At 36.6% G+C, this 26,391-nt stretch overlaps 1 protein-coding gene across 11 annotated transcripts in view; it reads right to left on the reverse strand.

Moving 5' to 3' along the window:
• Positions 1-26,391, reverse strand: part of KDM4C (lysine demethylase 4C) — a 443,948-nt gene that overhangs the window by 147,918 nt on the left and 269,639 nt on the right. For 9 of the 11 annotated variants that reach the window (XM_082404367.1, XM_082404366.1, XM_082404370.1 and 6 more), the window contains 3 exons: positions 24,993-25,069; positions 3,052-3,107; positions 736-844 (listed from right to left, as the gene is read on the reverse strand). In XM_082404367.1, coding sequence (XP_082260493.1) covers positions 736-844; positions 3,052-3,107; positions 24,993-25,069 — 242 coding nt within the window. Of the gene's footprint in view, positions 1-732; positions 845-3,051; positions 3,108-19,521; positions 23,446-23,542; positions 23,592-24,992; positions 25,070-26,391 lie in introns of those variants that run through there. The other 2 variants (XM_082404359.1, XM_082404360.1) reach the window with 2 other exon arrangements.

The raw sequence follows: 26,391 nt of genomic DNA on the forward strand, positions 1-26,391 counted from the left end.
ATTAAGTCCACTTGTAAGACAGGCTTCAGTATTTTAAGGTCAGGCAATTTAACTTTAGGGAAAATTCTCATTAACTATGAAATATAAGGGCCTAAGCTAATGATCTGTTGGCTCACAATTTAACAGAACTCCAAAGTTACCTCAATCTTGAGGATGTTAAAGGCCTAACTTTTCAATGAAAAAAATACTCTTAACAAAGAGAAACAATGGAAAATAACCAGCCAGAGAGTTTGGCAAATTAAATGACTTGTCTCTATTCGTGGGAAAATCCCTTCGGAATAATTAAAGTTTTTGCATTTCTCTGCAAGTCTCTTCTTGGTGAAGAGATGACGAAATAGGTTAGATGCATTTTGCCAAGTCAAGGCCAACCAAAAAGAGGCAAGAGAGAGAAAAACTAAGCAATTCAAATAGACATAGTTGGATAGCTCGGTTCAGTTCTAACAAACTTCACCGTTTAGCCTATAGTTTGAAAATTGACATTAATCCAGGAAATGCAGTATTCCTTTGCCTCACTGAAAACAGAAGCTGAAGAAAGTTACAGGCATACTTAAAATATAACAGGAAAAGAGTGCGTACAGATAAGTAAATTTAGGCTAAAGGGAAAAAAAAGGTAGAATGAAACAATGAAGCTAAGAAAAAAATTACCTTGGAGTGCGTGCATAAATAGAAATATTCAGAACATGAAATTAACACTAATTTATGAGGGGAAAAAAAAAAAGAAGCTTTGCCACTCACCAATTTTAACCTCTGTAAAGGTATTCTGCCTACATCTATCTGTGTCCTTTCTGGAACATTAGTGAATCGGACTTCTGGGACTGCAACGGCGCACATGACATGGGCCCACCTACAGGAAAGGAGACATAAATGTAAACAACCGTTCCCTAAACTTATGTATCCCATACTTCAACCAGAGGATGGCAATTCTCTCGGATGGGAAACACACAGATGAGAAAGAAAGCCCAAAGCCTATATCCATCACAGATTCTTTGAATTTTAAACCTACTGGATGATACCTGGGTAGATTCAGTACCACACCTGCCCACAACTGTGACATGAAGAACTAGGTGAAAACCAAAGAACACTATCATTTTATTTTTCTACACGTGACCTGCAAAATACTGAAATGTAGGTCTGCTATTTCATTTGATACTGAAATATAGAGGTGTTTAATGTACTTAAGCTAATTATAATTAGTATGTGGCAAAAGATTAGTTCAATTAATAAAAGGTATAAACCGGGTATACCACATAATCTTTTTTACATAATACAAATATCATGAAGCAAACTAGAAAAAATAGCAAAAGTTTTCTAACAGAATTAATACCGATTAAGTCTTTAATTAAATTGTTTCTTATTGCAATCCTACTATAATCAAAGGAACCAAGAGATAAGGAGAAATGAAATTTAGCTTGTTCCCTTGTTTCCTACTAAAAACCTAGAATATCTCCTTTCAAGTTCTGAATTACTCCAGAAAAATGACAACGTCCTCATTAACACTATTAAGTCTCTCATAAATCTTATGCCTCAAATAAATATAGAGACTCTTGAGGTTTAAAGAGATTTTGAAAGAATTATTGAATTTGTCAACCTATTTTTAAGTCAAAGCATATTATTTCACTCTAAATATAAGACTCCATCCTGCCTTTAAAGACCACAGGGACAGAGGGTGAGTGTCAACCCCATCAGGGCATTCTTTCGTATCTAAATAAATACTATACTTCTATAGCACACACTACTTCTTTGTGTCCTGCCCAAAGGAAGGAAGAGAAGTTCTTGTCACCTCTGTCTTTACAGGAACTGCCTAAGTCATCTCGCAGTCTGCATAACCCGTGTAACATCCTAGAACTAGTCAATAGTTTTTAGCATCGTGCCAATGACATTAACTAAGACTGTGAGAGATGAACATCCAAAATTAAGCAAATATACAGCTTCTTAGACTAAACTTTATCAATGTAGGAATAAGTGCCTTCACTCTTCCTTATAAACAATCAGAAACATGCACATGCACATAATTATGCCAACTCCATCATTACATGACAGGACATGACATTATTCCAAGGGTACCAACTCCAGTGCCCATGGGGCCAGGCAAGATGTAACCAAATACACACATACTGGTAAATCATGGTAACCCGAGGAGCGCCTGCCCCATTTAGGCCAGGTTCTCATCCTAGCTTGTTATTGTCATATAGAGATACACAATCATTTATTAAGTAAAGATGAACATCTGGATTTTTATATAAAATCTCTCAACTTTTAAATTTTGAATTAAATTCATAAAATGGTGTGTCAGTCAAATAAAACATATCTTGGGGCTGGATCTGGCTCTCAAGTACCATAATACAACCTATACCTAAACCATTTCTACATGTTTCTATTTCCACAGGAACCTATAATTTGCTTTGGCCCCATTTTAAATATTTAAATCGGGTCATAAAAATAAAATTCACACAAAAATATATTTCAACAACTGCCATAGAAACAAGACTTTCTTTTATGTTCACTTATGACTCTCTTCATAGTCTCCAACTGTCCCCTTTAAATTGCAAAATCAATCTTTTCTCCCTGTGTTTCTATTTTAGAATACACACTTTCTTGTTAATTTGCTGGTGTTAAAAGTAAATGGTTTTATTCTAATAGTATGATTAGAATTGATTTTATTTACCTGAAGATAACAGATTTCACTGTTTTCAGGCATATTCTGTTTTTATTACAATGAAAGCATTCATCATGTTAAACACAAGGATTCCAAAGGCACCTAGAGGATATGGGCTCTCTTCAAGCTCTGTTAGTGAAAGAGGGGTTATTCCTCATGATGTCAAAGACACAGAACAGAAGCTGACTTAGAACACCTTTGCCCAGCAGAGGTGAACGTGCTGTCAGTAATGGTTTCTGGAGACATGCACAGAAGCCCCACCTCAGACGTAAACAGCAAAAGCTGTGGAACAACGTGTACAACAATGAGAGGCAGAGCACACTGTCACCCAGAGGTTCAACACTCAAGAGAGAGAAGAAAACGATGAAATTCAACACAATTAATGTACTACTTACTTATTGTTCTTAGTTTCCTTAAGAGCACCCCCTCTCAAATTGCAGAGACAGCACTCCTAGGGCAGAAAAAACACCACACAATTATTAGAGCCATGTAATAAAAGTCAGTACTGTTTATCTAAATATCCCCATAAATGCTAATTTTTTATTTTAAAATTAAAGTTATCAGGAACTTCATGAAGGACTATCTCTAAACAGTTCAAGAAGAGAGAGGAAAAGAGAGGTAGGAAAGTGAGGGGACACCCAAAAGTGTTCTCAGTGTATGTATCTCTAGGAGAAACCATCATTATCCTAGTATCATATTCAATTGCCATCGCTGGGGGGAAGCTGTGACACAGAGAAACTGGTAGGTGGGGAGATAGGTACCAAAATTCTAGAACAGAGAAATACACATACAACTCGGTTCCCTTGAGTTCTGGGAATCCACTCCTGTATACAGGATGGCTAAAAAACGGTATTGGCAGGCTTCATTCTGATATGTGGATATGAAGGAAGCTCTTTTTAAAAGACACTCTTCACAAAACTATCTCCTGGGTCTTTCTATGGGCAAACAGTGTTGGAAAAATTGCTCTGATAAACCCAGGCTTTCCAGTCCCAGAAAACAATGCCATAAAATGTTTTCCTTTCTCTTCCCCACATAAGTTTATATTTTTGGCACTTCTATGTGTCTTAGATTGGCACAGACTTTTCATTCCAAGATGACTCCCTTTACTACAAACATAGACTTTATCATTTCTCATTACAATTTTATGAAAAAGTCCACGAGAAAACAGGGCCAGAAAGTAATGCAATGCCTTTTGTTGACCTAGAATTTTTAATTAAATACCTAAGTAAATTTTTTATTTTCAACCTCAAGCTTGTCCTCCCAATTTACTGCACTAATAGTCTGGGGTTTTTTTTCAATAGTTACAGGTTATTTTGTGGGTTTTTTTTTTCCTCCAAGCTGTCTATATAAAATTTCTTGGGCTTCCCTGGTGGTGCAGTGGTTGAGAATCTGCCTGCCAATGCAGGGGACACGGGTTCGAGCCCTGGTCTGGGAAGATCCCACATGCCGTGGAGCAACTAAGCCCGGGAGCCACAACTACTGAGCCTGCGCGTCTGGAGCCTGTGCTCCGCAACGGGAGAGGCCGCGACAGTGAGAGGCCAGCGCACCGCCATGAAGAGTGGCCCCCGCTCGCCGCAACTGGAGAAAGCCCGCACACAGAAACGAAGACCCAACACAGCCAAAAATAAATTAATTAATTAATTAATTAATTTTAAAAAAAATTCTTTATCTGTTCTTTAAGGTGATCTCCCTTAACTGATTTTGACAGCTTTGCTCAGCTTTACAGGGAATCCCTCTAACTTATCTGCTATTAATAATGGGGTGTCATACTCCACAGCTTTTCTTTTTCTGAGAACACCACCAAAACCACTGAGGAGGATTAACATATCTGTAGAACTCTTGATAGGCAGCAAAAAAGGCAAAAAGACTAGAAATATTCAATGGTTTTACTTGTCTGGAGAGTCTCTGCACACCTATTTGAAATTTCCCTGGTGATTATTAAAGGTTCAGAGTAGCAAAAGCTGCCCTGTGTATATCCATTTGAATCCATTATAAACCCAGCTCAAGAAGATGATTTGATGGAGAACATTCTCTATTGCAAAGCCGTATTCCAGCGGCCTTTGAAAGGACTGGTTTTGATGAAACACACAACGAAAGGAAAATTTCACAATCCAAATACTGAAAATGAGAAATCCAATCATTCACATTATTCAATAATATCCAAATTATTCAATAACAATTTCATAAAATGTTACTGATTTTTTTTCAGTAATTTAACACACTTTCTACAGAGAGAGGATGAAAATGAAAACAAAACAGGAGGTCAAATGTTTTCACTGAAACTAGCATAAAGAGATGTTAATACAGAAGTGGGAATGCAGGAAAGGAGAGCTGTGGACGGTGAGGAGCGCAGACACTGAGAGAATTAGATGTCTGATTAATGAAACTAGTGGTGAGAAGACGCCTAAAGGGACGAGTGAGCAGAATTAAACATAGCAAAGCAGCATGGAAGCTGCTTCCATGCACCTAATTAGGATCATGAACAGGTACACGTGCTGCAGAGCCAAATATAACAGAAGGAAACAGCCTCTGAAGTGGAATCTGTAGACTCAAGATGTTAAGTGGAGCTGAGAAGACTCCCGCCTGCCACAACATGAAACTTGTTCTTTCTAGGGTCACAAGCGACCTCCATGTCACCAAATCTAATGGATATTTCAAGTCCTTGGTTCGCCTGACCTCTTAGCAGCATTCAACATTGGCAACTGTGCCTGAAACAGTTTCTCCCTGTGGTTTCTATGACCCGACACTCTCCTCATTGTCCTTCTCCATCTCTAGTTGATACTCAGCTTCCTTTACAGGCATCTCTTTCATGCTCCTTAAACACTATCATTTCTGTAGCAGGGCCTATTCACTCTTCTCTCCACACCTGTTTGCTAGGCATTTGATCTACTCCCCTGATTCCCAAAAGGCCGCTGACTCAAACATGTCTCCTGACATGTCTCACTGATAGCTCCACTAGCATCTCGAATACACGTGCAACACTGAGCTCATGTCTTCTTCCCAAGCCAGTTTCCCAGCAGTGGCATCAACCATCCAGTCTAGCTCAGGCTTTAAGACATAATTTTCCTCTCAACCTAGGTCCAATCAATTGAATTCTGTCAATCCCACCTTCCATGAGTTTCCCTCTGACCCCAAACACACCAGACACACGCTGCTCCGTTCTTCATTAAACTGAACACATCCATGACATTTCAACCTAAATGTTGATTTCTCAAAGAGGGCTCTCCTTATCCCCTGCTCAGTTACTTCCCTCTCGTTACTCTTGTTTACTATTTGTTGAATCCCTTCTGCTGTCTTCACTAAACTGTTAGCTCAATGAGTGCTGGGAGAATATGTTAGGTGACTCTTTCTCTATCACGACAGCCAATAGAGAGTGTACCCTCCATATTAATTTGTTAAATAAATGAGAAAATATGGCAAAACAGGGCAGAGCGAAAATCTTGAAAACCACCAAAGCATCACAAAATTGCCAAGACCATTTTCACATATTGGTGGTGTACTAAGGAAAGAAAGCTTCAGGCTCCAGTGACTTAACATGGAGTTAAGAAACGGGCGAAGTGAGAGTGGCATGGACATATATACACTACCAAATGTAAAATAGTTGGCTGGTGGGAAGCAGCAGCATAGCACAGGGAGATCGGCTCGGCTCGGTGCTTTGTGATGACCTAGAGGGGTGGGGTAGGGAGGATAGGAGGGAGGCTCAAGAGGGAGGGGATATGGGGACATGTGTATGCATACGGCTGATACGCTCTGCTGTGCAACAGAAACTAACACAGTATTGTGAAGCAGTTATACTCCAATAAAGATCTATTTAAAAAATAATAATAAGTTATACAATGAGAAGAATGCAAGCACTGTTTAAACTCTTGGTAAGTATTTTACAAAGAAATAAAACTTTAAAATTCTGCAAAAAAAAAAAAAGAAAAAAGAAACAGTGATTTGACATAGTTATTTTTGCCATGATTTACTTGAGTGAGAAATCATATTTCTTAGTAAAGTACAAAAATATTCATGGCCAAGTAATTTTGATTTACATGATATTATATGATATCATAGTTTCTATTTGATTCCCTTAATTTGGAAAAAATAACTAGGAAAGAAAAAAGTCATGTCCAGTTACATCAGTTTTTTTGACTCACCATCACTCATATGGGTGAAACTAGCTGGTCTGATAGAAACACAAAGATGTCAACCTGTCAAGTCATTCATTTGTAAATTAATTTGAACTAAATGCCTATGTTCATAGCTCAGTAGAAGACAATATCAGATAGGACAATTTTTAACCTTTCTTTCCTTTGTCTAAGTAGTACTTTATTGTCAGAAAACAAAAAAATTTAATAGATTAACCCTTACCTGAAAAGTAGCCAAAGTTTTCTTAAGAATCTGTACAGATACACAGATTGATATACAGAAAGGTTGTATACAATGTGATATACAGAAAGGCTGGCACCTACCAAATATACTAATTGTACTAAGTACTGATCATCTTCAAATTCAGTGAAAGAATTGAATGAGAAAGTAGGAAGTGATAGTGTCCTTCAGGGCATTAAATCATTGATTTGGTTATCAGTAATAAAAATTCTTCCATCAGAAGAACAGAGACTATATTAAAGGCCTAATTCATTCCAGATACCATGCCAGAAACATCATGTACTTCACCTCCCTTCCTTAACATGAACTTATTAGGTAACTAATATCACACTTCATAGATGAGGAAACTAAGATGCAAGAGATTGAGTTACTTGATAAAATCATCCAATCCAGGGGTAATCAAACTTCTTCTGTAAATGGTCAAATATTCACTAACTTAGGCTTTGCACAACTACAGAGTTACTGCAACTAATCAACTCTGCCATTGTAGGACAATATGTAAACAAATGGATGTGGCTGTATCCCAATAACAATGCTATTTACAAAAATAGGCAGTGAGCCGGCTTAGACCCACAGGTTGTAGTTTTCCAACCCCTAACAAACTAGCAAAAGGAGCAACTGGGTTCAAGCTCAGCCCTTCCTGACCACATGTCCATGCTTTTTTCTCCAGCATCTTCTGCCCCTATGTACAAGGCAAGGCACAAGGTAGAGAGACAAAATAAACAGGAAACTGTACCTGCCCTGGGAAGCTCACAACTGAGAAGGGGTGAAGACCTGTGTGTATTTAAACATACTATGAAGAAAATAATGACAAAGGGCATAACCAAGTCCCCATTTCCTCATTTCTATAAGTAACTAAGAATTCATTTTTTAAACTAATCCCCTCAAAAGAACTCATATCATAAAAAATTGTTACCAAGCAGCATATATTACATAACAATCTGTGTTCCCATTTGTTTCATTAACCTAGCTAATAATAAAACTTCTCATTGGTATGATATTAAATTTATCTCCACTTCATCCTTCAAAAATGATACCATTTCAGGCAAAAGCAGTGTTTTAGTTGGTCTGTGCAATCAAACCTCAGGCTAAATGAATCCAATTTAAATGAGAGGAAGAACAGTAAAACTAGGGAGCCAGCCATATCCGGGTGCTTAACAAAGTGCAGATGGCCAAGGTTCAAATCACAGTTCTGCCATTTACTAGTGATATGACCTTTGGTCAGTTACTTACCTACCCCCTACCCCTCAGATATCTTACCTATAAAAGAGGAAAAAACTACTACTTCCCTAAATGAGTTTATAAATATAAAGCAATTCATAAACACACAATCAATACAAGAAGAACAGTAGTTAAATATGTGAAAGGTTAATTGTGGTTCCAGACCACTATAACATTGTCAATGGATGAGCTGGGTATAGTAATTTAGCAGGGAATAAAATATGGATCTGTCATTATAATTCTCTTGAGGTACGAAAAGCAAGACAAAGAAGTAGAGAGAAAAGAAAACTCTCCAGGAACCCAAAATCCAGGTAGCTGGGCTCTAAAGCAAAGAGAAATCTTTCCTAGTTTTAAAAGCTGCCAATCCAGCTATGGAAACCAGACAAATGCTAGAGTCTCCATAGTCTCAGAAACAGACACTGCTAAAGGCAGAAGTCCTAATCCCACCCTCAAAACACCTGACATCAGAGCAGACTGAATCAAACAAAAGCTGCAAAAAAGCCCAGACCCCACTCAGGTGCAATCAGGTTCACTTCGCTTCTACTCCAGAAATCTGACATACAAAGGGTCACACTCTTTTTGGAAATAATAATATTAACTTCATTTGCTACAGATAAAATGTCCACCAAACAATCAAAAAAAAAAGTACAAGGTACACTAAAAAGCAAGAAGATATGACTTATGATCAAGAAAGGAAATAATCAATAAAATCAGACACAAGATAGACAAGATATTGGAATTATCAGATGAAGAGTTTAAAATTTGTATGTTTGAATTGCTAAAGGATCTAATGAAAAGAACAGACAACATATGTGAAGAAATAGGAAAATTTTAGCAAAGTCATAGAAATTAATTTAAAAACAAATTAAAATGGTAGAAATGAAAAAATATGACATTAGAAATGTTGAATTCAATAGACAGATTTCAAAGCAGACTGGAAATTGGCAGAGTAAAAGCTCAATTAATTTAAAGACATGAATAGGAAATATAAGGAAAAAAGTAGTTATAAGAATTAACAGAGATCTAAGGGAAAATAACAACCAATTCAATTTATGTATAATTGGAGTCCAAGAAGAACAGGGAAGAAAGAATGGATGATAAGAAATATTTGAAGAGATAAAGGCAGAGAACTTTCCAAAGTTGATAGAAGACATCAACCCATAGATCCAAGATGCCCAGCAAACCACAAGCAGATGACTACAAAGGAAACATATCTAAATACTTAACAGTCAGAACTCTGAAAACCAAATATGAAGAACATATCTTAAAAGCAGAGGAAAAAGACACATTTAGTAAACAACCATATAAATTCCACCTAAAAATCCACCCAGAAACATTGGAGGAAAATGACAATGGAACAATATCCATAAAATACTGAAAGAAAAAAGCTGGCAACCTGAAATTCTATTTTCAAGGAAAATAACCTTTGAAAATGAAGATAAAAATAATCTCATAGAGACAAAAATCTATGAGAATGAATATACACTATAACAACCACTAAAAAAAAATCTTCAGAATGAAGGAAAATGACACCAGCCTGAACCATGAAGTGGCAGGAAAGAATGAAGAACACCTAAAACGGGTAAATATAAAATAAAGCTTCAGTATCTTCAAAACACACACATACAAACAAAGAGAGCAAGAGAGAGAGACAGAGAGACTATACAGGTTTCATTTAAAAACTTGATTGTTTCACACAAAAATAACGATACTACAGAGTGGAGTCTATGCAGAAGTAAAATGTAAGATAAGACCACAAACAGAAGGGAAGTTAATCAAATTATATTGTTGTAAGGTTCTTACACTGTTCATGAAGTAGGATGATATTATTGGAAGGTGGATTTTGATAATATAAAAATGAAAACTGTAATTTTCAGCAACCACCTATAACAAAGCCCTCAAGAAATTCCCAAATATTAAGTTCAAAGGAATATAAGCTCACAATAAAAACTCAAAAAACATCCAAGAAAATATGGTTACATAAGCAAAAAAAAAAAAGACAGTAGAATTAGATGCACATTGAGCTCAGATATAAGGTGTAAAATAAGCATTTTAATATGTTTAAAAATTAAATATGGGTATTAGGAATGTAAGTGAGAGACTATAAATAAATAACAAATCAGATTTTTAAAAACAATATAAAAATTCTATAACCAAAAAAAAAAAACCTGAAATTAAAAACTTAGTGATATGTTAAACAGCAGACTACTCTTGGTTGAAGAGAAAATTAGAAAACAGAAAGTTAGAGCTGGATAAATAACCAAAAATTAATACCACAAACTATTCAAAAATGAATTCAATTGAATGTGTGTGTATGTATTTCTGATTCATAAAAATAAATTCCAATTGATTTACAGACCTAAACTCAAAAACAAAGCAGAACTACAGAAGTATTAAAAGAAATTTTAGGCAAATACATTGATGAATTTAGGATAAATATGACTTCTTGATATAACATTTAAAAAACAAAAGGCATGTAGAAAACTTTAATAAAGTTTGACTACATCAAAATTTTTAAATTCTAAAGGATAAAATACTATATAAATTAATATAAAATAAGATTAAAAATTTACAATAAAAAACCAAAAATTGTTATCCAAAAAATAATTTTTACAAAGCCACACTTTTGAAAAATAGGCAGAAAATTCAAAGACTCTTCATTGCCAATAAATACATGAAAGATACACAATTTCAAGAATAAAGAAAATGAAAAATGAAATAATGAGTGTTAACCTCAGATTTTTAAATCAGAATATCTATAGTCTAGGGGTATGTGAGTTGTTACGGTGGCTGTGGAGAGGAATTCGGCATTATCAATCAAAATTTTAAATGTACATAAATTACGACAAGCAATTCACCTTCTTAGAATCTATCTTAGCTAAACATTTACATCTATGCAGAAGTAGGAATATACAATGACTATCATTTCATTTCTGTTCATAATAGAGAAAACAGTTACCTCTGGGAGGAACTGGAATTGTCAGTTACTTAGATTTTATTTGTAATGTCTGAATTTTTTAATTAGATTCAGGTTTGAAATTTAAAATAGTGATGAAAAAGATATGGTAAATCCAAAAATTACTGAATTACTAAGAATTACACAATGAAATATTAAGTGAAAACACTAAGGCATGTTTAAATAAACTGACACCATTTGGGTCTCCCAAGAACAACAAAATATAGCATTAGTTTACGCACAGAAAAGATCTGAAAGGCTGATTGACTAAACAGTATGAGTAATTTTCTGTAAAAAAAAAATGAGATTTGAGAATCTGAGAATGTTGGGAATGGGAGACCTTCCTAACGATACTTATTACTCTTACATTAAAAAAAGAAAACTCACAGACACACAAAGAAATTAAACCTTCTTCCATCTGTACCATTTTTCTAGGTTCCACATATATGCGTTAATATACGATATTTTTCTCTTTCTGACTTACTTCACTCTGTATGACAGAAAGAGAAAAACAAATATCGTATATTTACGCATATATGTGGAACCTAGAAAAATGGTACAGATGAACCGGTTTGCAGGGCAGAAATAGAAACAGATGTAGAGAACAAACGTATGGACACAAAGGGGGGAAAGTGATGGTGGTGGTGGGATGAATTGGGAGATTGGGATTGACATATATACACTAATATGTATAAAATGGATAATTAATTAGAACCTGCTGTATTAAAACATAAATAAAATAAAATTCAAAAATTCAAAAAGAAACCTTCTTCCATCAAATATGTGTAATTTAAAATTAATGTAATCATGGAGGTTTATCTTTTTTTCCTAAATTTTTTTTTACTTAAATGAAAATTTTAAACGGGCATCTGTGATTTCTACTAGAGTCTTTCAGTGTATGGAAACTTCTTTCCAACCTAACTTGAGGAGATACCAAAATTGTTCAGCCTTGCAGAACAAAACAAATAAATAAAATTCCATAGTGAACACTCATTGCCAGGCTTTTTTTATCTTATGTTTATGAGCATGCCTCTTCTAGAAACAATAACACCCAGGGTAAAATGACTCACTATTATAAAGATTTAGATATATTGCTAGTCAACTAATGTTTCCTAAAACAAAACAAAAAAATGCTGAAATGCCTGTTACAAAATGATTACTCTATGAGCAGCTGTTATTCCTGGCTCCCAAGGACAGCATCTAAAGAGCCATTCTGTTGTGTAACCCACCCCCAGGGCAGCTAAAAGCTGAATGAAAAAGTATAAATTGAGATCATATTCTGGACATTGCACCTTTCCTACTTAGGTCCCTTTCCCTCACCTAATACCATTCACAAAATCCCCTTTTAGCAATACCAAGTCACTTTTAATATTTGGTTTCATAAAAAATCACCGCTGAGATGAACAGCTAGTATACCAATTTACAACACTGAATGATTTCTTTACAGCTCAGTTATTAAACTGAAAAAGAGTGTTTATAATCAAAGTGCTGACACAACGTTAACAACAATGGTGAGAAGGGCATTGTTAGAATATGGCTATCATAGTTGTTTGTTATTTGTCCTAGAGGGAAATCATGTTCCAATGGCTCTTCTATAAAACATCAATTAAAGAAATGTCAATACCAACATTCTCAAGCTGCCTTGTAAGGAGCTCTCATTTTAGCTGACATATCCATAAGTGACACTAAAGCCAATTTTCAGTGCTATAGAAAAATTACAAGATTGAAGTACCTCCCCACAGCCTTATTTATCTGACGTGTTCATAACAGAAATGCAAAACCATAAAATAGGGATGTCTGAGCTGGGAAAACAAAGACTAATTAATCACATTAACGGAAAACTAGCTTACAAAGTGCTGATCAACAAAACATGGAAGAACAATTTCTGGAGATGGGGCTCAGTTACCAAGGTTGGAGAGAGGATGGAATCTCATGTTAGGATGGGGCTGGCAAGAATTCTGAGTGATTAGGAAATTGAATGACAAGTTTCCTGCAGTAATCTTCTGAATGGAAATTTCACAGGGTCCAATAAATTTTATACCAGCAAGTGAGTTCCCTAATTTAGATGCTCACACTTAATTTGTATTATAAGTGAAAATATATATTCATTCAACAGATATTGGTGAATCACCATGCTGTGTCCTAGACACTGGGCAACAGCAATGAATGACAAAGATACACTCTGGCTAGGAGAGAAGACAAACTAAATCAGTAGATTATTTAAGGTAAAGGATGTTAAGCACTTGGGAGTGGGCCATGGAGTTCTCTAGGGAAAGGTGATGGCAGCAGATCCTGGCCTTTTCTAATAGGAAAGTTATCAGAAAGTAAGAGACAGAATATCTGGTAAGGTTTCATAAGCCATGAAAAAAAGTCGATGGCCTGAAGCCACTGTAAGGTTTGAATGCACCAAGGACATAGAACCTGACTTATATTTTAATCAGATCATCCCAATTGCTGTGTTGACAGACAATAAAGGCTCAAGGGCAGAAGGGTGAAGAGAAGTTAGCAGGTTACTACCATATCCAGGAGAGAGGTAATGAGCAGATTAGTCTGGATTATGTCAGCCGAGGTGACTAAGAAGTGGACAGGATGCTAGACTCATTTTAAAAGTAGACAAGACAGGATCTACTGTCAGACAGATGTGAGGTATGAGAAAGAGAAAGCATCAAATCTAACTCTAAAGTTCTTGGCCTCAGCAGCTGGAAGGCCTGGAGATAAGGAAGCCTGCAGCATATCTAGAATTCAGTTCAGGACAGGGTGAATTTGAGCTATTGGACATGCTAGAGGAGATGCTGTCATAAAGTTGGCCACAAGGGTGAGACTGAGCTGGACTAGAGATGCCCAAGCCATCAATGACTAGATGCTGTTTACAACCATTAAAGCTATGAGATGGGATGAGGTTACCAAATGGGTTAGTGTAGAAAAGAGGCCCACATTTTGAACTCTGGGGAGTGAGAGGAAAAGCAGGAGAGTGCAGGATCCTGGAAGCCAAGTGAGGACTGCTTCAAACAGGAGACAGTGATCAACAGAAGTTTCTAAGAAAAAGTGGGGCAAAGCCTATGACTGGAATAAATTTAAGAGAGAAGTGGGGGAGAAGGGTTGGAGAGAGTGAATAAAGATAAGTCTTTTCAAGAGTTTTACTATATATATAGGGGCGTGGAGGAATAGAGTGGGAGCTAGTGGGAAGAAAGATCAAGAGAGGGTTTTTTGGTTTACTTGAAGATGGAAAAAATAACAGACTGTGTGGATGATAATGAGAATCATCTGGAGAAGGGATGTGGGCGAGAAAGGGATGAATTACTGTAACTATGATCCTGTGTATAAGAGAGCGGATAGCCTTAGGAGAAGAGATATTATAGATATGAAGCAGGTAGAAACATTAAGATCTCTACTGGTGTCTTCCCATTTCTCCATGAATATGAAGAGACTTCATGAGGTGAGGGTGAGGATGGGGAAGATGGGGAAGCTTGAGGAGAAAGAAGATACGAAACTGTCAATCAGGAGAGTAGTAGAGTGAACGAGTGATGGGAATGCAACATGAATTACCCACACCGTTGAGGACCAACCTCCAGTTACAAACTGAAAGCAAGAGCAATCTGCATATTGGGTGTTTCTCCACAGCCATACTCAGCTACAGAGGTGCAGGTACAGAGCAGATAGATAGTTGGATTTACCAGGGTTGAGTTATACCAAGGAAGAGTAACAAAGTCAGAGAGTGGCAAGGGAGCTGAGAGTATGCGCAAGGAAATATAGCAGCTTAAACAGAAGTAAGGACATGAGGGGAGGGAGAGACTGAAAAGTCGGGAGCATTATTGAATCATACGTCACAGTGAGGTGAAAGGATTGCTGGAGTCCCAGAACCAGAGGGTGTGGGCTAGACAGACAGAAGGTAGTCAGAGAAAGATGCCTGAAAATGAAAGATGACACTGAAAATACAACACACCTAGTGGAATGCCGAATGGTTAAGAGTGAAAACTAATTACCCTTTCAAAAGGCTGTCTTTCTATTGTACACCCTTTAGTTCTCTGTTACTGCAATAACAAATTACCTCAAATACAATGGCTTAAAACAACATAAATATGTACAGTTCAGTAGGTCAGAATTCCAAAATGGGTCTCACTGGGCTAAAATCAAGGTGTCAGCAGGTCACTCTCTTCTGGAGGCTCTCAGGGAGAATCTATTTCTTTGCCCTCTGCAGCTTTTAGGGGAGCCCACGTGCCTTGGTCCTAGGCCCTCCTCCTCCATCTTCAAAGCCAGCAACAGCAGGCCAAGCACTTCTCACATCACATTACTCTGACCTTTTCTGCCACCCTCTTCCTCATTTAAGGACCCTTCTGATTGCACTGAATGCACCCAGGTAAACAGAATAATATCCCTATTTGTAAAGCCAGCTGATTAGCAACCTTAATGCTATCTGCTACCATAATTCCCTTTTCATGCAACATAACATACAGGTTCCAGGGATTAGGATGTAGACATGCCGGCGGCGGGGAGGGGGGGGAGATGTTCTCACTACATTTTAACAGTTTAAATACTATCATACAGCCATTTGTATGAAAGGACGATAAAAGAAGAGGAAATCATACTCTCTGTTTCAAATTACATCCCCCCAACCATTTATCTTTCTAATGCCATTCCTTACAGCAGTATAAAAACTACTTTGAGGTTTGCAGAGCACCTATGTGAGAGCAAGCCAGGCATATGCTCGATAGCAAGGAGAAGCACCTCTATAATTTAAGACTGGTCAGAGGTAATCTACATGGAACTTCATGGCATTTACATAATAGTATTTCCAGGATCCTAAGCAAAGTACTTCAAATTGAACTTTGTTAAAACTGTACAACATTTGGCTTTCAAATAAAAACCCAGCTGGTTTATTCTTTCTTCCCAGCATGACCTTCGATAGCAAATAACAAAGTACATGATTTCTTCATCCTGCCACTGGGCTAGTTTTTGCCGTTCATGAGAAACGCCTGCACTGCACTTTTTTTTTTTCCCCCTCCACGCCTCCTAGGGATCTCTTTCCTCATTGCTAAGGAGATGTGCCTTTTAGCCCAGTGACCTCCGGGCATGCACATCCCGGTGTGCACTGCGGTATGCTATGCTCCCCATAATGTCAGTCATTATTCTTCCTGACTTTACTTGTGCTCTCTGGTTGAAGCACTTAAGATTAACGAGGCATTTGTTCTCAATCAAGAAGCTATTTATGAATATAGTTCCACTTACAATAAGCTCTGTAGATTTCTCTTTCTCTCTCTCCATTACCAAAGTGGGGTACGGAGGGATTGTGTCTATTGAGCAAAAGGGAGAAGAATGAACAGAAAAAAAAAAAAAAAAAAAGATTTGTGACTTTTTTAGCCTGTAAGCAGTTCCCTAACAGAAAGGCCTCCACATCATAGCTATGCTGTCAGGATAATTGATATCCTCAAATGTGCTGTTCTGTTTGCTTAAAGTAAAATAATTATTACCACCCTGGCCTTTGTGAGCCAAGGTTGTTTAAGTCTGCAGCTGTTCAGAAAAATCTGCCTCCTCAGGAGGGAAAAGGTAATTCTGAACTCAAATGCGTCACCTCAGATGGGAGAGTGTGGTCTGGCTAGCAGCTTCCAGGGACACCTCACTGGAGAGGAGAAATGGCACAAGCAAACACTTGGCTACATACAGTCATGGCATTTAACAAGAATACAGCCTTCCTTTTTCTACTAGTTTTACTGTGTCTGAGGATCAAAGTCAGCCTTTCAGACTGACAGCCTCTCACCACCTGGTCTTGACAGTATCCCATGGAATAAAAAAAAAAACAACAGCATAAAACACATCACAGGGAGCGGGAGTGCCACCACGACCTCTCAAGGCCATAGCCAATCAGATCTAAACATCAATGGCTCCGATCTACAAAGCCAAGTCAGAGCTCCTTGTTAAAGAAAAATGCCAACTTGGTTGTCAATTGGGAAACTAGATTCAGGAGATTATCCAGCTCTGGGAAAGGTCCTCCAGGCAGAAACTAGAGTCAATATGAAAGAGTAAGGACACTGCTCAACTCAACCACCCAATAACACTAATCATTCCATATTAAGTATGTGACCAATTACACTATTAGTGCTGACTTTATTTTCAATGTAAACAAACAAAAATCATTCAAATACATTGCTCAGAATTAGGCCTGTTGTTCAGCCTTCTTTCCACTCTAAAAACAAGTAACTGAGAAGAGTAAAAAAAAAAAAAAAAAAAAGAGTGTGGGCCTGAAAATCTAGAGGCCTGAGTATTGCCATGAATCTAGGCTCTCTTACCATATACAGGGGTGATCCTGGACAAAGGAGTTACTCTCTCAAACCCCTGGCTCAGTATCTTTAAAATGAAATTTCTGAGATAGATGAAGAATTCTTTAGTCTTTGCCAGTACTAAATTTTATGGAAGCTAGAAAAATTCTATCCTTGCTACTTACATTGGTTTATATTTAAATCAGCCGTTATTCTGAATCTGTAGGTCAAACATTTTAAAATGAAACTATTACTTTTTTTAAAACACAAGACTTCCAAGAGCCAAATGATTTGCAATTCTAACATCTATTATCACTACCACTATTTTTATTTGAGGAGTTGGAGAGGAGATATAATGGTTGTATTATGCGATAAGGGTAACATAATCCTCAGCCACATACATTTTCCTTAATTATCTCTACCCTAAGAGAATTCCCATGTCAGAGAGAAGAGAAAGCACTGCCTTCAGATGTAACAGAGTGCGGTTAGGGTTGCTTCGTATCAGTCACGCCCCTATCTATAGGACCAGCCTCAATGCAAAGTAGGAGTCAGACTCTACCTATTAGACCACTTTCCTCCATTATTAGCCAGAGTACATAGAGTTATAGGGATTGGGACCTCATTGTTCCCAAAGATGAGTTACCAACTTTCCAAGAAGTTGATCATTTTTACTTGAGCCTTAAGAGTAGGGAGTTAAGACTAAGGTATATGGGCTTCCCTGGGGGCGCAGTGGTTAAGAATCAGCCTGCCAATGCAGGGGACATGGGTTCGAGCCCTGGTCCGGGAAGATCCCACATGCCGCAGAGCAACTGAGCCCGTTTGCCACAACTACTGAGCTTGTGCTCTAGAGCCCGCGAGCCACAACTACTGAAGCCTGCACGCCTAGAGCCCGGGCTCCCCAACTAGAGAAGACACCGCAATGAGAAGCCTGCACACCGCAACGAAGAGAAGGCCCCGCTCGCCGCAACTAGAGAAAGCCCACGCGTGCAACGAAGACCTGACGCAGCCAAAGATAAATAAAAATAAAAATAAATAAATTAAAAAAAAATAAAGACTAAGGTATATTCCAAAGATTAAGAGTTCAGATAAACGTGTTCCAACAAATGACATAGCTCACAAGCTTTAGCAACACTGTGGGGTTGGGTTTTTTAAAGACCACTACCTCAGGTACTTCCAGATTTTAACTTTCTGACTATGATTCATGTAGAGAAAACACTTCACTTTCTTTCAAAAGCCAAAAAATAGCTATGTGCAGCCTTGGAGGGCATGAATGGCAACCACTACTCAATCTATAGATGCCACTTATTTATAATCAAGAAATAAAAATAAATAAACAGCACCAAAATGTTTATTTTTAATCACTGCAATTGCTTATTCCACTCTTTGTAAGAGGAAAGAAGACGCTAATTCCAAATGATTATCAAGGTATAGCTTGTGCTCATATCTGTTAGTCCATTTAAAAAAAAAAACAAATAAGCAAAATAAAGAGAACAGTGAATAGATAGGTGGCCAAGGTGAAAACCTATTTCATGTTTGGGTTTTGATTTCTTAAAACCATTTTGAAAAAAAAAAAAAAACAGAATGCTATACTTGTTAAACATATATAGTACAACTTTATTATTCTACAGAGTATAATAAATGCTCTTCAATAGATAATAAATGTGTACAGTTACCTAGTTCATGTATTTCATTATACAGAATGAAAATTCTAACCTTTAAGGTGTTTTATTTTAATTTTCCATTTCAAAATCTACCTTTTCATAGCACAATATCCACCCAACAATATAATATACAACTGTGTATTTTACTGCATTACTTTGAAACGAAAATATTTAAACAAATACTCCTAAATTAAGAGCAAAGGGATATACTGAAATAAAAAGAAATCCCGAGGAAGATGTGCATTGCCACAGATTCCTGAACATCAGGTAGATAAAGTTATAGTAAGGCCTTAAAGTCACTTTTTAAAAAACAACGAAAGTTTCCTTGAACACATAAAAACTACACTGATCCAGCCAATAATTACCAATGTCACTTCTATTCCTATACTTTTCTGTTACTCATCACCTCTGACCAGGTTAAGAAATACAGGAATAAATTTAGATTTCTTGAAGGTGCCCAATTCTTAAGGAAAACTAATTAAGGCAAAATGGAAATAAAAAACAACACAGAATCAAGGGATTTTAGGGTGAGAAGAGGTCTTAGATATACATCTCTAGTCGAACCTTCTCATTACGTTGCTTTTAAATCTTCCTGTAATTAAGATTTTAGATTACAGGTATGTGAGCTACTGTGTCTACCCCTCCCTTCCCCCCAGGAATTACATATGGTGATTAAAAAAGCTCCCTAGTAAGGCACAGCACAAATGATACTTTATTTGGACTTTTTCACACTGACAATGAAAACCTACAGTACAGGCTTAATGCTACCCTGGACAGAAGACTGGCAACTCAAGATTTGTCAGAGTCATAAACCTGAGTATGACGTGACTTCCCATATGTTAAACTACCAGTCTTCCCATGAAGTTTTCACTCCCATTTTGGCACTAAAACAAAACCTCACAGTGACCCCCACCGCAAAAGAAACATCCAAATTTCTTGCAAAGAAACAACCACCAAAAAGCTACATTATTCCTAAATTTTAAAAAGAGAAAATCTTATCCATATTCCTCTTTAACCTCTTAACCTGCTTATATTTTATTCTTTAGAATTCCATTTATAAATTCTTTAGAAGATAGTATAGAAAATTCTCCTGTGATTTATTAGCATATTAACCTCTTAATACTCTACAGAGTATTCAGCACATAGATTATTATTTTTTACAATAAAAGTATTTAGATTACCAGTTCATTTCCAGACATTTAACTAACATCCTCCTTCATAATTAGAAGTGAAGCCCTAAAGTAGAGTTCAGGAATTTTACAGAAATACTCAGACTCAAAAACAATTTTTCAAAATAGGGATAAAAAAGAAAATGGGGGGCTTCCTTGGTGGCGCAGTGGTTGAGAATCTGCCTGCCAATGCAGGGGAAACGGGTTCGAGCCCTGGTCTGGGAAGATCCCACATGCCGCGGAGCAACTAGGCCCGTGAGCCACCATTACTGACCCTGCGCGTCTGGAGCCTGTGCTCCGCAACAAGAGAGGCCGCGATAATGAGAGGCCCGCGCACCGCGATGAAGAGTGGCCCCCCCTTGCCACAACTAGAGAAAGCCCTCGCACAGAAACAAAGACCCAACACAGCCATAAATAAATAAATAAATAAAAATTAAAAAAAAAAAAAAAAGAAAATGGTAGAGAAAAAAACCTGAAAGAAAGCAATACAAATTCTGTATTTTTACAGTGAGAATATTACATTATGTTTTTAATTAGCAGTAACTTGTAGTCATTATAAAATGGAAATCCATAAACAGATTAGACACAAAACTCTAGTAATTTAGGTCAAAAGTGATTAGATTCAAATTAAGACTCAAAATAGCAAGAAACACATTCTAGAATCAGAGTAATGACATTCAACACCAAAAACAGAACTTGGTAATGTTTGGAATGCACTCTAAAGCGCTACTATAATGAAGGAGTAAAAATGGCTCCAAAATGAATTACATAATCACAAAAGGGTTGGAAACAAACAGAGCTGAAAATAAAATACTCTAATAAAGCTGGGTTATAAGCCATAAACGCAAACATAGCTTTCATACAGATCTATTTATCTAAGCAGTACTGAAATGGGACAAACAAGCACAAAGCAATGATATTTAATTAGAACTATGAGATATACAACCCGAATGTCAGGAGAGACAGGTATGTGGGGAATTATTTCACTGTTTCATTTCATTTGAATTTGAGCACAGAGCTAGGATTCTAGAATCCAAGTTAGGGTGTTATTCAAAATTTGTAACTAATCTCTCCCTCTAACACATGCAGCTAAAGCTGCAATACAGCTTGTTGTTTCTTATTTTAGATGACATAAGTGGCTAAAGTAAAGAAATAGTAGCAAAATGAAAAACAGTGAGGACTAAACCAAAACTGGAAATGGTGAGAGCACTGAAGGTCACAGACCAAGGTCACAGATAAAGGCTCTGCAAGTTCAGAAATGATCCAACACTATACCAGGTGTTAGGGGTGTTACAGAGAAAAATGAGACAAAGTTCTGGCCTCCAGTTACTTAAAAACTAGCAGGGCAGTTTGATCCGGAGCAACTTCCACGCTTTAGAATTGGTAAATAAAAAGACAGCTGGTCTGTGAACATTGATTCCAGCCTTATGTACATTCTCACCCACCAAGCCCAAGTTGAAGCTGACAGAATCTTCTAATGTATGAACTTATTTACTTAGTTATGGTCTGGGACTGGATGAAATAATCGCTGAGATGCCTTTGCTTCCAAAATTTAAATAATTGATACTTATCTCTATGATATAGTGTTCCTCTTTTTGCCCAGCTTTATTGAAATATAATTGACATATTGTATAAGTTTAAGTTCTTCAATGTGATGATTTGATATATCTATATATTGAGAAATAATTACCACAATAAGGTTCGTTAACACTTCCATCACCTCACATAATTATCTTTTGTGATTAAATCATTTACGATCTACTCTGCTCTCTGTGGTGACAGCACTTAAGATCTACTCTGTTGGCAACTTTCAAGTATCTAATAAAGCATTGTTAACTACAGTCACCATGCTATATACTAGATCCTCATAACGTATTCATCTTGTAACTGAAGTTTGTACCCTTTGACCACCTTCACCCATTTCACCCAACACCCCCGCCCCTGGCAATCACCAATCTATGCTCTGTATCTATGAGTTCAGGTTTTTTTTTAGATTCCAATAGAAGTAAGAGCATACAGTATTTGCCTTTCCCTGACTTATTTCACTAAGCATAATACCCTCCAGGTTCATCCATGTTATCACAAATGGCAGGATTTCTTTCCTTTTTTATGGCTGAATAATATTCATTGTACGTATGTGTGTGTGTGTTTGTGTGTGTGTATCTACACACACACACCACCTTTTTTTTAATCCATTCACCCATCGACAGACACTCTTTTTAAGAAGAATCTTTAAAAAATAGAACTACCACATACAATTCTCACACATACCTTATGAAAATGAATACAAGGTGTTTCAGGCTACCCTCTTCTTACCCTCAAGATATTCAAAGCACTAATCATAAAAGGAAACAGAATTAACTGAAACAATCACATTTGTTGTATAAATACATATCCCAAGCAAAATATGCTCTTGGAGTGTTCTGTGTTCGTGATGAATAAGCCTTACCTTCACAAACCATGTTTAAAAAGAAAATCCCAGGAAATAATTAGTAATTAGAGTTAGTGAAATAAAAGCCAGCAATGAAATAGCATTTGACCTCAGCTGCTTCGTTAGATTTCCATTAGCTTTTTTAGAGCTTCTATTTATCAATAAAAGGAGGTCTAGGACTCCTCTGGAACCTAAAACTAACAGTGTGAGATTGATTCCTAAGAAAGCAAGTCTAAGTGTACTTTCAAAATGCAATCATTCCAGCCACAAAATTCAAAGAATCATACTTAAGTGCTTAGTAAAAAATTAATATTGCAACACTCAATGCCACACTAAATAAGGGTGTTAAAGCCAAAATATCAATATTATCAGTTACTTCTCGGCAACGCTTAAAATAAAATTCAATTCTTTTTCAGGAGAAAAATTTAGAAATAGAGCTTCATGGACAAAGTTCACTCAAAATGAATAAACTGAAAAAACAATTGGCTCACTGTGAATTCAGATCATTTCCAATTAGAACTAAGAAATTATGTAGGTCTAAAAAAATCAATGCAAAGCTGTATTTAAGAGCTCCCATTTTTATTGCAAATTAAAAGAGATTTACATGGTATCAATATTAAAATACAAAAGGCACACTGTATTTTCTGAGGGTGCGGAGGGGTTGAGATTAATAGAAAGATGCTTCAAATCAGTTGCAGAGAGTGATTATTTCCTTCTGTAGACATGCTAAAGGAAAATGACATAATTGATCAGAAGCTGCCTTAGAATCAGGGTGGCTGGGCTAGGCCTGGCCCTGGCTCTGCCATGCAAAGGACAGTAGTACCTTGGGTAACAGGACTGCTCGGTGTGTGAGCACAGGAGCCAAGCAGTAACTGTGGATGGAACAGAGAACTCTTCATGCCTTGGTGAACTGGATTAGAATATCTCTAAATTCTAAATCTATACTTCAGAGTGAATGAGGGGATATCATTAGTAAAACTGACTCTACAAGGCTTTACTTTGGCTCATATAATACGAATAGAACCAGCTTGATAAACAAGAGCTGAATGTATTTATTATAGCAGGACTTCATGGCTGTTTTAAAGATGCTGTACATTTATACAGTTTTTGTTAACATAATGAACAACACACCAAAGGAAATACCAAAATGTTATCTGGGCCCACTAATGAAAAGAATTCTTAAGTTGGAGATATTACCTCTAATATGAAATCAGATTATTTGGACTATAAAGAGTGTCCATATTTTGCCCCATTTTCCCCTCACTACCCAGAGTGAATACCAGCAATAAAATCATACAGAAAGACATTCTCACAGATGCTTTTAATTTATAGTCACCATATGTCTATTTCAACACTGAGAGCTAAACATACATAATCATGACATAAATTTTCCTCATGTAAAGCATTGTCCTTATATTGTCCTTCAGGTTTTTAACTCTGGTTGCAAGGAAATTTAACTCATTATCATTAGAGATCATTAAGGAATAAAGCAAATGCTACTATTACAATCAAAATCAAGCTGAGCATCTGCTCTGGGATCAAGAGTGAGGGATACAGTCTTGAGATCTGATCGGTCTCCACTTTCAACCATGTTCTGATACCTCTTGAAAGAGAATTTTTAAGAAAAGTTAAGGTAGCACATAATCAAATGATACAATGGGTGACATGGTGGATTAACAGAATGGAACGCAACGCTTGGATGTAAGCTAAAGTTTCAACAGGGTCTTCAGGAAAAAGTTTAGGTGAAGAGAAATCTATGTTCTCCAAGTGGGGAATCATTTGTTGTTGAAGTTTCTGTCTCAAGTTCACAGCAATGCCTAGCACAGAACACTCTAAAATTTTCTAAAGTATGAATGTACGAATGAATAAGCGGGGAAGACCTCACGCTAGTGGAACAGTTGTGAATTAGCACAGTTTCCTGAGAAGTCACTGAAGATTCCCACCTTCACTGTTACTTAGAAGACTTATTTTCAAGAATTGCAAAATAGAGCTGGGCAAGAACATGAAGCAATACTTTGGACATGCTCTAATAAACCAGTAGTCTCCACAGGTTCCTGAGCAAATGGTGATGCCTAGAAATGTATTTAACATTTCCACAATCGATATAGAGCTACCAGGTAGGATGATTTGGAAAGAGAAGACGAGAAATACAGGTAACTGTGGAATGGCACACAAAAGCATGTGTACCATCTTACCTGACCACTAGATTTAAATGGACCCACAGTGGATGGAGTGAGAAAAGGAGTTAAAAGATACTAAAATTAGCCACTTACTGCTGTCCATGCATTTCTTTTGCACCGGGCACATAGCCATCCATCACAGATCTCATGAGAAGGGATACCGTAACAACCTATAAAATAACAGTATGGATCCATTAATTAAAGTCTTTTGCATTTCGACAATATTACACATTTTAGCACTGAATAAATAAAATCGGAACAACAGCCTACCATACCATACCATTTTTGATTCTCACTGCTTAGAACAAAACATTAGCAAGGCTGGCTCAAAGATACTTTTGGTTCTCATGCCTCATAGCTAATAGGATTATCACTGCCAGAAAAAATGAGAGTGTGCATCTTAATAGTTACCAGTGCTCACAACAGTTATTATAGAGAATACTGATGATAATACTTAATGCGTGATTAGAAAATTTCTAAATTGTCAAGTCTAGTCCTTTACTCATGCAAAACATATTTCAAAATAAGTTGCAATTTATGAAGCAAAGTTTGGGGAAGTTTTAAAATGACACAATAAATAAACTGTGACATAATATTTATGTACATAAAATCAGTGCATAAAATTAATGTAATGTAAAACTACATTTCAAAAATTATGTTTAATTAGCTTTAATTTCAGTGATAGGAACAAAGGATGTACAATTCATAGTTAGTAATGAAGAGCTGTCTTCAATTCTATTTGTCCATTCAGTACATGCCTGACTCAAAATAACGATGTAAAGAGATAGCTGATGATATAAATATATGTAGCAATTATATGGTATCAACAAACATGTGTTACTCTGGTTTCCCGAAAAAAGAGTTTTGAAAGATTTAAATGAGTAAAATTTAAAGGAGTAATTTTTCATATCAAATTTCTATTACATTTGACACGGGAAGAGAAAATAACAGAAATGTAATTACCCAAAGAAAAGTCTATCATAGTTACCCAAGACCATAAAGTGTTTGGTTCAAGCACATGTTTATAAAATATTATGGCTAAATTGCATAGCTAGTGCATTCTGGAGTCAAGATTAAATCCAAACTTGTTTGTGAAATGGTGCACTGTTTCTCATATAAATATAATCACGTAGAGTGAATGTGTGTGTGTATATATATGTGTATGTGTGTTACAAATTGATAGAAACAAATAAGAAGTTTTATATAATTACATTTCAAGCACATCATGTTCAAATCCCTTGGGGAAGATGAAAGTATCTAATAAATAAATGCTAGATAGCCAGGCAATTTCAACCTTAACACAAGACTGGTATTACTCTGGGGTAAATATAGAAGGTAATACCTTTATTATAAATCATTCATCCTACATTGACAGACTCACACCATACATAAGAACGTTAACAGAACATTTGACTTGGTAAGAGTTAGAATATTAAAATGCTTTAAAATAGAATTGCAATGTTTAATAGATCCATTTTATACATTTTAGAGG

This window comes from Balaenoptera borealis (assembly GCF_965194805.1).
Source record: "Balaenoptera borealis genome assembly, chromosome: 8".
NCBI lineage: Eukaryota > Metazoa > Chordata > Mammalia > Artiodactyla > Balaenopteridae > Balaenoptera > Balaenoptera borealis.